General features: G+C 38.8%; 1 protein-coding gene across 1 annotated transcript in view; it reads right to left on the bottom strand.

Annotated features, from left to right (window-relative positions):
• Positions 1-6,229: 6,229 nt before the first annotated feature.
• LOC140243301 (transmembrane protein 26-like) overlaps positions 6,230-13,719 on the bottom strand; it is a 41,685-nt gene continuing 34,195 nt past the window's right edge. The window contains exons 3-6 of the mRNA XM_072322978.1: positions 13,172-13,372; positions 9,368-9,520; positions 7,057-7,376; positions 6,230-6,587 (exon numbers count right to left, since the gene is read on the bottom strand). Of these exons, the coding sequence (XP_072179079.1) occupies positions 6,230-6,587; positions 7,057-7,376; positions 9,368-9,520; positions 13,172-13,372 (1,032 nt within the window). The remainder of the gene's footprint in view (positions 6,588-7,056; positions 7,377-9,367; positions 9,521-13,171; positions 13,373-13,719) is intronic.

Raw genomic sequence — 13,719 nt, 5'->3', positions numbered from 1 at the left:
TTACTTTCACCACTGAGGTAATCCAACACAGGAAAGGGGCGTCTGTTGCCCTGTCGGAGTGCTCTTACGAAATGTATATAAGGTGTCAGGAACGAAGATTCGCCTTTTACATGAGAGCCAAAACGATCGTAGGGGGCGTGTTTTCCCATCTCGAACTTTCTCACACGCTCCGCCAAAGTATACTTTAGTTCTTGGAATCTATGTGTGTAGTGCATTTGGATATCCGAGATGTACAATGCATTGCAAAGATTGACAATAAGACATATCTTATAAGACTTGCCCAATCTGGCCACACCAAGAATGATGCACATGGTGGGTCTAAATTGATGTATAAGAAACAGCTACATCGGATAACTGAACAACCACGGGATTAGTTTGTTTATCATGAAAAGGCATTGATTCGAAACGGTGCAAACATGGTGAAACTCGTCGATAGGTCTATAAAAGAGATCTGTACATGGCAGACACAGATTCATCACAAAAGTATTGCATAAAACCATTAGATTCATGGTGACTTTTCTCGTGTGTGTTTGTTTATTTTTTGTTACAGTGCATACCATACGGTATAGCGAAAACAATGATAGTGACGTGACGTCAGTGATTTGATAAAAGCAATAAGAAATCATGTTCTAAGTACATTATTATCATGTATGTGTGCTTATGAGTTATTCATGATATATTCAGACACACATGAAAAATTTATATTTTGTGTTATGAACATGTTATACATATACACATGCACACATACATTATACAGATAAGAATATATAGGCCTACATAATGTAGGGAGGGGGCGGAAGGTTGAGCTAGAACGCTCAAGTAGACAATGGAACTCAAGTACCAACAAATCGAAAGCATGGTGTTTATGATGAATTCGGATAATATTCATAAATAAGACTAACGGAAACAATATCTATTGTCAAATCGAGCTGATTTTATTTTGATCTTTTTGTTACATTTTTTGTCTCTCATTTCAGAGAATCTTTATCAGAAAAATAACAACGTGAAATGAATAGATAAAGAAGTAATATCTACGTATTTTCCTACTGAAGTATTCATGTAGTACACAATACATCTACAAGAGAAACAAATCAATTAGGGCCTATACCAATACATACTGATTCGATTCAGTTTCACTCATAATGCATTGATTTTCTCTTCTTCTTTTTTTTTGTAACGCACATCACAGTAATCATAATAGATAGCAAACGCACGTCATATTAAAATAGAATAACGAATTGTTCTGTAATCTGCTGCGTGACGTCACGGGCAGTGTAACGTCCAACCTGATGAGGCAACGTGTCTTTAGACTCTATTGACCTCAAACGTCAATCACTGTCGAGCTACGATGAAAGGTCACATCGGCTATGTTCACAGAACTTTACAACACCTTGCAAAATGACTGCACAATCTTTGTGAACAAATTGTAGGAAAAAATGTAAAATCGAGAATGGTCAATTATAGCAGTAGGGCACCTCAGCACGATGACAACATTTCGATCACTGCAGATGCGTTTGAGAGACACTGCAAAAATATTTGCAAAAACGATTACACATCGGCATAATGGTAGTTGATACGTAACTGTAAAACAAAGCGTGTGGGGAATTAACACTGATTAAGATGTTAAACATGACTGTCTTATCCCCATTTATTTTATGACGGCGCGAAGAGAAGATTAAGTGTCTGAAATCAAATCCTGGTCGGAACATAATCAGCATTTGCTTACAACTCTCATTTATTATCAGAGCATGGTAACCGTGATTAAATAGAATGCTTTGTTATGAGATCTGATTTGCGTGTGTTTCTCTGGATTCAAATCTAACATCGCTGGTATCTATATACAGGTATACATGTACATAAAATTGCACGAGAAATATAACCATGTGGCATATAGTGTATATCTGAAGTAGTCCTCACGTATTGTTAGCAGCTCATTTCTTTCTATTTTTACAGAGATTCGGTAATCTCTGCTTTGAGCTAATAAACCTTAAGCTTTCAGTTGCCATTCTTTGTTTGTTGAGGTATAAATATGAGATTATTTTAATACTCAAATCCTCTTCGAATGTTTCCGTTTCGCTCGTCTGGAAGATTCGCCATGACAATCTGAGAACGTCTACAGTGCAAATGCAGTGTAATCATCGAAAAAATCCCAACCTTTAATGACTTTGTACAGTTATTCTCCTTTGCAATCACATTATCATTTGGAAGATCAAATGTTGCAGGTAGTACTTGTACTGTCGTCTTTATGTCACAACAAACTAAGTGTAATATCTATCCGGATACATATTATTCTTTTTTAATGGATTTCAATAATTCTTCAATATCTCAATTGACACAAACATCGGCATAATTCATAGTGAAAACATTACTAATATTCTTGCAATAGATGGATAAAACTGTAATCCATCGGTGTAACACACCTCAAAACCTGGGAATATTGTTTGATACTTCCGAGAAAAAAAAAAACCCCGGATTTTTGCTTATCTTTCAGAATTATGTATGCTTAAAAAACCGTTCTGTGAGTAAAATTAAGACACGAAAATCAAATTGAGTACAAAACCACTTTGACTACTAAATTTCATAGATATCAATATGGTAAGCAATGAATGATAACGAAATGGAATCGGCGACAGTTAATATAAGTGTTATCTTTCTTCAGAAAGTAATCAGGTATCCACTTTGAATTTTCTCTCCAACATGATCAAGAAGATATGAGCGTAATGAACAGTTCGATGCACATTTCTGACAGCTGACACAAACAGGTTTTGGTCACAAAAAAAATGTACGACGGCGCTTTAGAGTTAACATCAAGTCAAAACGATGGAGTATTTCGGTATTTTCATATTTCTTTTAGTTCTACAATCTATGATCTTACCTTTATCACGTATTTCTTTACAATACTCATTGGGGAACTTCTACCACTTACTACATTGAAAGACAGGTTTGAAACGACTCCGGACAAATATCTGCCAAACCTTTGGGAAAGGAGAAAAAGAGCATCAAATCGTTGAAGTGTGACAATGCGGAAGACAGAATTTGAAAATAAAAAGGATGTGGGAAAGGTGTCAGTGCGCCTAGCGTCACGTTTATTGCTACTGTATCTGGCGAAAGGCTCACCAGTATCTCCTAATTTTAATCCATTGCCCGTGCAGAATTGGGACACATTGTCGACTCTCCTGAAGTGAACGTGATTTTATGGAGTAACTCAAGAAAATTCTGAACACCACTGCTTGAAATCGTTCCGGGTATTGCTCATGAAATCTCAACTCATCATCGTCACTGTGAAAATATCGTCATTTCCTTAATTCATTCCAAGCTTCATTCCCTTGTCTGACCCTTCACATAGCTCCTGGCTCATCCCTACGCGAAATCACTTTCTCTCATTTCAATTACTCTCAGGCCGCGTGGATTCGTGCTTCACCGCAATCTTAGTGTGCATTACAGAAACCATGTTCCCTTCTTATATTCTACTCTATTCACTCATACCGATATCGAATACAAATTCAAAACAAAAGCATTTCACAGATCTGAAAACGTATTTTTCTGTCGCAATCACTCTCCTCAAGTGTTATTATATTGTTTTTATTTGAAATTAGACTATTTTTTTTTTCATTTTGATTCATGAAGTCCTTTGATAGTACAAAAATTTGCAGAGTTATTACAATGTCAAGCTTCGAGACTTGTCTTTTCCATGAAGCGAATTTACGGCTTTATTATGCCCGGGAGATGGTCCATATACAAATAAAGTTGATGTGCCACGGTTACGTATCATGGAACACATTGACATATTATATACATTATACATATAGTATCAGCACTTTGAAAGACGTTCTTGATATCAACAGAATTTTGCTGTCAATATCTCACTCTGAATGCCAAGACTATAGAGTGTTCGCTATTCACAGAGCTTGCTAGTAATCTAATGGAGAATTAGATTGAACTGCTTTGTTTCAAGTTGCCGCTAAGGAATCAATGAGTGCCCTGAACTAGATTTCTATTACGGTCAGTTCTGCACATTACTCGTGGAACAAGGTACTAGTATCTGATAAAACTCAGTTCCAAAAGGACAGTTACTTGACAGAAGAAAACTTGTAATCTTTAACAGAAGTAGAAATGGCAGTAGCAAAGGCAGCAGTAGTAGTATAAGTTTTACTATGCAAATAGTGGTGGTAGGTAGTAGTAGCGGAAGTAGCAGTAGCATCAGCAGCTGCACTAGTAGTAGTAGTAATGGTGGTGGTAGTAGTAGTAGTTGCAGTAGTCGTAGCAGCAGCAGCAGCAGTAGTAGTAGTAGTAATAGCAGTCGTCACATAGTAGCTGCAGTCGTAGAAGTAGTAGAAGTAGAAGTAGTTGTAGTACTAGCAGTAGTAGTAGTAGTAGTCGTCGTCGTAGTAGTAGAAGTAGAAGTCGTAGTAGTGGCAGTAGTAGTAGTAGTAGTCGCAGTAGTCGTAGCAGTAGTAGTAGTAGTAGTGGAAGAAGTAGTAGTGGTGGTAATGGTGGTTGTGGTGGTGGTGGCCGTAATAGCAGTCGTAGCAGAAGTTGTTGCAAAAGTAATCGCAGCAGCGATAGTGGTACACCCGTACGATTTTATAGCTAGTCGAAATAGTAATTAAATGAGTAGTATACAGGCCTACTGGTGATTTGGTAATAAAAGTGGTGATCGTGATGGCAGTAGCATGAGTAGCAAAAGTAGTAATGGTAGTAGTAATTGTGAAGGTAGTCGAAGTAGGAGTAATAGTCTAATCGTGATAGTAGCAGAAGTAGTCGTCGTACAGTAGTAGCAGTAGTTGTAGATATCGATAACATGATTGCAATAGTAATTGTAGCACTAACAGTAGAATAATCTTACCGTTGTAGCCTGGTAGTGGTGGCAGTAGTAGCGATAGTAACGTAGCGCTAATAGTAGATGTTGTAGTGATAAAAACACAATGGAAACTTGTGTAGTAGTAGCAACATCAGCTAAGGGTGAACGGAATACTCAGTAACAGGAAGAAAAGACTAGCAAAAGAATTTACGGTGTAGGTTTTCTCTGTCTACACAGTCGTGACAGTAGCTGCTATTTTGGTGCAGCACTTGAAAAATGAATGGTTTTAAATTTCTTCCAAAGATATTGACAATGGTTTGATTGTCACATAGATATCTAAGTCAAAATAATTATGGTAGCTTGTATGTTTCGTCCATATAAATTATAGAGCTCAAAAAGGTTAGTAGATACATCAACGATTTCTGAGTATAACTATATCAGAAGGATCTGATATTGTGCGATTTGTGAAGATGTAATGATATTTTCCAGTTCTGTAAATGACGAGAACTATGATGTTTCAAGCCATATTTGGTCCTTCCACCATTCACATATCTATGTCCCGCATAGAACAAACAATTCACGTAAGGGAACAAAACATGCCATTATTTGGGTGGCTAACATGAAGCCATCCATGTTATTCATCTCATTCGTTCAAACGTACGGCACAATGTGCCTGGATGATACCGTTTGCTGACTATTTCTAGTCACCTGGGGTGAACCACGAGGGGTCGGCATCTTTCGCCTGTTTTCTTGTTTGGGTAGGTAGGTATGGGTGGACCACTTCTCCGGGTTATCCGCACCCTACTCTTGAGATAGTGGGATCTTTTACGTGCGTGAGTCGTGGCTAATTCACACACGGGATTTCCATTTATTCACCTGACCGAAGGGATTCAAAAACAACGGGAACAAAATCAAGTGGAACAGCACGGCATGATCATGATGATAGGAAAGCGGTTTAGCCTCGTCATATTCTTCCGCACTAAGCGCAGTAGAAAGCTTTCTCTGATCCCTCCCGGAAGTGTCCAATTAACGTTCTCCTTTCAGTAGGTCAAACATTTTCATGTGAAAACATAGCATATAAAGCTTCATTAACATTCATGGAAACAGAGATGTAACGATTACGTGCACTTTTCCTTAAAATGTTCCAGCCATTCTTAATTCGCACATAATAACAATGTCGTAATCAAATCATATACAAGCAGAAAGGATGTGAAGAAGAAAGCAAAAAGTGTATTCTATTCTATAACTTTACCACCGAGCTACTATCTAAAGACACCATCTTTTAATCAATAAACACTATCTACGTATGAGATTTCGCACTGCGTTAGAAACAGTGGTTTTCTAAACAAGTTCTTAGAGCTAGATACAAACGTCGTGTAAGAATAATGTTTTGCTTCACAAAAGGGATAACTTAAATTCGGATTAACGTCAAAACGACTTTGGATGAGACTCGTCGTGTACTGAAACGTTCGTGGTCGGTCGCTCCGCTTGAGACTCTGCGAACTGGCCGTTGAATTCTGACGTGGCGTTGTCGTAGTCGGAGAGCTCTTCCCTCTGATCGACGATGTCAGCAGTCGGCCGCTGCCTCTCGACATCTTGCTCCTGGTCGTTCATCTTGTCGTCGCCGCCGTCACCTGTGCCTCGTTCTTGCCCGGTGATGAGAGTGAGGGGGAAGGCTGGCAAGAGAGGCATGGCCTGGCCGGGAGTCAGGGGGTCGATATCGGGGATCAGTCGGTGCTGTGACACGCTGTGCTTAGGGCTTGACTTGTGGTCACGGTTGCGCAATCTGAAAAACCACGACATAGACAAAGATATTGTCAGAAACATTTGTAGCTTCTTTCATGTAATTCCTGTTTTAGGTTAAATTCGTAGTTTACGTCACTGCTACTAGGACTTTCTCAACAATAACACCTCACTTTAGCTCTCAGATCAATGTGACACATGAACAAAATGGCCGCCGACTAAAAAGAGTAGAATTTGACGATAAGCTTTAGAAAATATTCCTTGTAGGCAAATGGATATGTGCTCCTTCTTCCACTGTGTTATGTTGTTACCATGAATACATAGTTTCTTCATTGCTCCGGTTTATAGTCACCTTTATAATTCTTCTAAAGATTAATACATACACGCACATTAAAAGGAACGCTACAACAATAAGTTTTATTTTTCCTCAATCAATAAAAAAAAATGATAAGCAGAAAGAATTGATATCATGGAGAAGAAAAAATCACGGATATAAAATGATTCAAGCTCACTTCAGGTCATGGTGGAGTTGTCGCTGGCGTCGTCGTTCGTTGGCGTGTTCCGTGACGTAGCGGCGGCTGCGATCGCGGTAGCGCACCACCGTGCGGACTATCGACGACGACTGGGTCTCCGGCCGCTCGATACAGATGACGAGCAGCCGGTAGACCTGGAGGAGCATGATCAGCATGTTCTTACAGGTGAAGAAGATCATCATGTGGTTGACAGCGTCCTCAACGGTGAGGAGGTAGAGGCGCATCGTCAGGAACGGTCCGTCCTGCATGATGACCGTTGCCATGATACCCCATACTTCCGTCTCACAGCAGTACGTCACCTGTCGTCAGGTTTATTCCAAAAAAAAAAAGAAAAGAAAAACGGCGGGAGATGTTAAGCGAAGCAAATATACATTTTCGGATAGAGCCACTATTATTATGCATTAAGAAAAGTAATATTACATTCTTGTGCTGATGTAGGCTACATTTTCATCTCATGAGTGCAAATCAAAGGGAATGCCCACATGAAATCTTCATTGTGTTCTGATTTCATTTCTGCTGAACCATCATTATACAATAAAGGAATGGAAAGGCATATAGAAATAATAAGAGGCATAAATATTTTGAATTTATTATTGCTTGGTGTGACATTGCGTGAAATATACGGATATTATATCTATCAGTGAAAACTTAGCAAATAAAATGAATGATATGACAGAGGAGAAAGGTGTTGGAGATAAATACAGGAGATCATCATTGTAAGAGAAGCTTAACTTTTTTTCAGTGTATATGGTGGTCTTGTATTCATTCCAGTATAATATTACCTCATTGTAAGAATGGTTGTATTCGACAAAGAGAGGAAGTTACGGTAAAACGATGAAAAGGACCATTCGAGATAGATAGATGGATAGATAGATAGATAACTAGATAAAGGGAGGAAGAGAAAGAGAGACAGAGGGAGAGGATATATACTGCTTATATATATATATATATATATATATATATATATATATATATATATATATATATATATGGGAGAGAATATATCTCTGAAAGTACTGTAGTATCATACATATGAGTAGATGTAAGACTCGTTTATAATACCTCGGAGATAGGCTTCTTTTTATTGTCAAGGGCGAAAGTGCCCAAATGCACATGGACATCGCATTTGCAATAATTGAAATGACCTACTGAAGTGGACACAATTAAGTCCCAACAAGTGGTCGACCCACTTTTAGTCAAGTTAATCTAATGTCTGCCGCTGAAATCCGCAATGCTGTCGGCCCAAGCTCTTCTTTTTTGATGTGAGATATTTTTTAATTATGTGCACTTGGAGTGAGGGAAAATCAACTGCGAGATAAGAGACTATACGCTTGAAATTAAATACAAAATCAACGTAATGCATTACTGATAAAAACTTTAGAATGTGTTTCGAATTTATTGACATATCCGAGGACGTGTGGTAATAAGGTAATGGGAAAAGAAACAGCCTATCATGATGCTCGATATCAATGCAATGCCTATAAGAGCTTATGGTGTCGATTAGGAAACTCAAATTTGTTGCGACACAGAAAATTACCTGGTGCTTTTATCGCCCGGACAGGGGTAAAAAGCAATTTAGTCAGCGTTCGGCAATATCTAAAAAGGGTATATATTACTTTCAAACCTTCAAATAGCAGCCTCGAAATTTGATTAAGTTGGTCACCCAGAGTGTTCATTTGGCCAGTTATTTTCTTTTCTTCCCCATCTTCTTCATCGAAATACTAGGAAGCAATATCTAGACTTCCTTTTCTCTTTGATAACCTTAACCTTGTCAGTACCACTGGCTACCTGTTTGGAAACGGTATCAAGTCTTGTTTTGTGGCGATGGTTTGTAGAAGGGGGTTGTGAAAACGCCATGAATGCCTGGCCCGGGGGGGGGGGGGATTTCATGAAGCATTTTGTCAGATATATATTTTTTTTCTTTCTGACGAACTTTCATAAGCTACTGAAACCCTTACATCTGATTGACTGAGAGCAAATTCGCCCGATAAATTTGTCGGACAAAACGCTTGATCAAATATATATTTTTGTATATATATATTTTTTTCTTTTATTCAATGGAAATGGAAATGAAATTGAAATTGAAATTGAAATTGAAATGCCCTCTTGGTTTCATGGCCGAAGGAGGAAACACTCAAAACTTTGATAAATGAAAATGAAATTATTAACAAGGTATGTGATCAATAAACAGGCAAAAAAAGATATGTAAATAGCAATAAACAAGAATCATGAAATGGCATTTCCATCAAAATAAGAAGACAATCAACAATAATACTGCTCCTGGGGCTACCTTTGGGGCATCGTCTTTCTTTTTCTTTCGTTGGCTGGTTCCCGCCACGCGAGGTTTTCTCGCCTTGGTGGCTGTCAGTCCTAAGGTGAATTGCAGAAGGCTCCATGTCCACAGTGACAAAATGCAGATAACCATGATGCGGTTGCAGCGAACCTACAGGACCAAAGAGAGAGAGAGAGAGAGAGAGAGATGCCAAGGGGCAAAACGATGTTCAGTATGATTCATCTGCAATGAGCAACATTTCCCCCCGCCACTCTTTGTCTCCAAACATTATCCATAAACAGTATCTTGCGTTCAGGGTTCATGTCTCAACGTATTTGTTGTAAGCAAAGTTTGACCAACACTGTTTGATGTGGTCGGCAAAAGCCAACCCGAGGGCAATGGGAACAACATTTTGTAATTACACACAAACAGATATTATAAAACTAAGAATAAAACATTAGTAGCGTCGTGTGCCAAATATAACGGGACCGTTCAATGTCACACGAAAGTGTATCGAAGCCTGGTACAACTGTTCAATGTGTGCGTGTGTATGTGAATGTTGGCTTTTCATCAAAATGTTGAAAGAAGGGCCTGGAAATGTCGGATCTGTTATTCATTATTAGTGAATGATGGTCACAGCGTGGCGTCGTGGTCCAGACTTGCCCGACAAATGAGAATCAATCGGATCCGTAACCACGGCTCTGGAATCAGTCCTATCACCGCTCCCTCTATAGGTCTAAACTTGACAGGTTATATCATGGTGAATGAATGCAACTCAGCTGACGAGCGCTCAATTTAAGACAATAATTATTATGGCTGTATAATAATGTATGTGAATGCTTAAAGTCACCTCTCACATTACGTCATTGTCACTTAGTTTTTGCTATTACGTTTCATTTTGGTTGTTGGTACTGCTCTTGTTGTCGTTGATGATGGTGAAAAATCGCAGCGCCAGTCACTTGCAAAATCATGTGTAAATAAGCATGTAAATGTCCGGAGCATGTAGTCAATATAGCAAAAGGACACTCCTGTTTGGTCTGTTTTGAACCCTAAACCTGCAGCCTACCTGTCCTTATTTAATTCTTCATAAATTCATCAGCACAAATGTACGTGATGAACAGGGCTCCCTCTGCGATAAGGACGCAGTCCGTCATGACATAAATATTTTTCAGAACAAACAATCACAAAAGCTAAAATCCACAATAATGGTGAGTTTGGATTAGTAAGAAAGAGAAACATTTACAGAAACAGTGGTAGCTTTATACCTATATATCAATAGTGATGAATCCAACGCACTTTCTGTTAGATGGTTTTTTACAAAGTATTAATGCTGAAGAATTTGCTGTACGATTGGTTTCTACCTTTAAATCACGGAAATCGAGCTAACGCCTTTCACTATGGCTGGATCAAAAAATCGCAGCTCTTGTTGACACATCACATCAGGCATATCGATCTAAAACTTAACAGGGATTAATGAGAGCATGGTATCATACTCATGGAACAGGAGCAACCCATTTTCATTAGCGCCGTGTTCCGCTAAACGTTACAATTAATGAATGTTGATGGCATTTGCACTGTGGCGGGAAAGGCGACATGGACGCTCGTCAATCAGTCGCCATTAGAGAAACTTGTGGGGGGAAAAAAGCCATAGAACACTTCATTGTTAACTATATACCTAGCGTTGATTTATTAAGGGATAAGGATTTGTGAGGAAGGAAAGTTGTATCTTTGGTAATTTAAGCCCAACCATTGCACCCAAAAGTCACTATAGGAATGTCTAGTATGAACGAAAGCAAGAGATTACTAAGCATAATATGTAAATATCTATTACCTCGTCATGTTTAGTATGTCTAGTATGTTTCATATAAGTTTCACTTCTGTTTTTAACATTCAGTGATGCAACACGTTGCATCACTGAGTTAGTGCATTCTACTTGCTAAACTCAGTGAATGTTTTCATATCAATTATTCACAATCATCGCAACCATATTGGATGATATGGTTACTGATGACATTATGATGATACTTGCGAATGAGTTTACGTAAGCTATGAAGATGTATAGCCCATTAAAGGGAACCAAAACCCAAAGAAAAATGCGGATTGAGTGAAAGCAGCAACATCAGTAGAACACATCAGTGAAAGTTTGACCTTTGACCAAAGGACCCTTTTCTTGCCGAAGACCCTTTTCTCCGCAAAGGGCCCTTTTCTCTTCAGAGGGTTTTTTTTTTTCTCTCCAAAGGACCCTTTACTCTCCAAAGGACTCTTTTCTCTCCACTCTTAAAGGAAACCAAAACCCAAAGAGAAATGTGGATTGAATGAAAGCAGCAACATTAGTAGAACACATCAGTGAAAGTTTGAGGAAAATCGGACAATAGATGCAAAAGTTAGGAATTTGTAAAGTTTAGGTGTTGGAACCGCTGGATGAGAAGACTACTAGAGATTATGACGTATATGTGGACAACAATAAAGAAAATATAAAGGGAATTCCACAAAAATTCACTTTTTTAGCATAATGAAAGAGCACTTGACTAACCGCTTTCAGAAAGCAGGGGGAATAATTGCTACCCTTAACATATGTCAGTACCAAGTTGATGGAATGTGTAATTTTCATGAAAAATGAATTTTTGTGGAATTCCCTTTATATTTTCTTTGTATTGTTGTCCACACATGACACCATAACCTCTAGTAGTCTCCTCATCCAGCGGTTCCAACACCAAAATGTTAAAAATTCATAACTTTTGCATCGATTGTCCGATTTCCCTCAAACTTTCACTGATGTGTTCTACTAATGTTGCTGCTTTCATTCAATCCACATTTCTCTTTGGGTTTTGGTTTCCTTTAAGAGTGGAGAGAAAAGAGTCCTTTGGAGAGTAAAGGGTCCTTTGGAGAGAAATAAAAAAAAAAAAACCTCTGAAGAGAAAAGGGCCCTTTGCGGAGAAAAGGGTCTTTGGCAAGAAAAGGGTCCTTTGGCATACTGAACATAAAGTGCATTCCACTCCGGCAGACCAAACCCTCAACCTTGGGAACGAGTCTATTAGCCTAATGGTCTACCAGCTCACCGGAAGTGGCGCGAGTATCCCTCCATGCAGTGTGCTCATGCCGATTATCTGCTGTCTAATTATGATCGAGATTCGCATTAGCAACATGTAATAACCTAATTATTGATGTACTGTAAATGCCAAAGCCTGGTGTACCGCTGAATACCACGGAAAGTGCTGCATGTGTATCTCTTAGAAGCGACGCCCCATCCCCTAGGTCCCTCCTTCATCGCAATCTCCAACTCATAAACTTGTATGATAATTTAAGTAGAGCAGTTTGCAGTGTTAACGAGTTGATTGACAGAAATGAATTGAAAAAGAATGAAAAAGCGTTAAAGGATACTTCTGAAGTGCTCACTAGGATGATACAATGAAAAAAAAACTGCTTTCAACACCACACCGCTATCTAAATAATGTTTACTTGCTAATATTGCGTGTTTGTTTGATTATGTAATTGAAGGGCTGTCAGAGGACATGCTTGTTCTTTAAAAGAATGTACATAAACTATGTCTTACACAAACGCGCGCGGGCACACACACACGCACGCACACACACACACACACACACACACACACATATATATATATATATATATATATATATATATATATATTATATATATATATATATACACATGCATATATTATGTCCATCAACTCAAGAACGCTCAAAGTATGAGCATGTTTTTTTTTTCTTTTTTTTTACGACCAAAAGTTTGATATGAATGCTGTCCCTTTTATTTCCATAATGTAAGGAATACATGCACAAGTCCCCTCTGTATCACCTGTTCCAGTTTCAGTCCCTCCGTGACGAATTCCAAAATGTCGGCCGCGATCCCAATGTAGACCAGCAGGAGCTGGGACAGTTGGTCTCGGGTCAGGTCCCCCTTTGGCAGCAGCCAGCGACCGAGGATGAGTACGAAGAGCAAAGCCTGCTGCAGCGCCACCGACCAGCTTTGGGCTGACAGGAATAGGTTCACCTTCAGCTGGTTCGGGAGAGGTGAAAGGTCAACAGGAAGAGTTTGAGGGGAGTCTCACTAAAACGTAGATATTTTCATCGAGGAAAGCGATATCTGATATGGCACAACATACCTTTAATGTTCACGCAGTACAGGTTGAATCTGAGTTTCATACGTTCAAGTCTATGTGGTCAAACTCAGGCATTTCTTGTTGGCATTCTTTCGTGAAAATGCTTAAAAATGGGATACTACGTGTTTTTCTCTCCCTAGTATTGTCACCTCAAGATTGATGGATTTCATTTGCACGTTTGGACTTTGGTTGAAAATCTCAAAAGTCATCGAATATGTCGAAATAGGTCTTGAAATCATTACAC

Source organism: Diadema setosum, chromosome 2 (assembly GCF_964275005.1).
Source record: "Diadema setosum chromosome 2, eeDiaSeto1, whole genome shotgun sequence".
Taxonomy (NCBI): domain Eukaryota; kingdom Metazoa; phylum Echinodermata; class Echinoidea; order Diadematoida; family Diadematidae; genus Diadema; species Diadema setosum.
The sequence above is the reverse complement of the archived record's forward strand: the minus strand, read 5'-3'. Positions and strand labels throughout refer to the sequence as shown.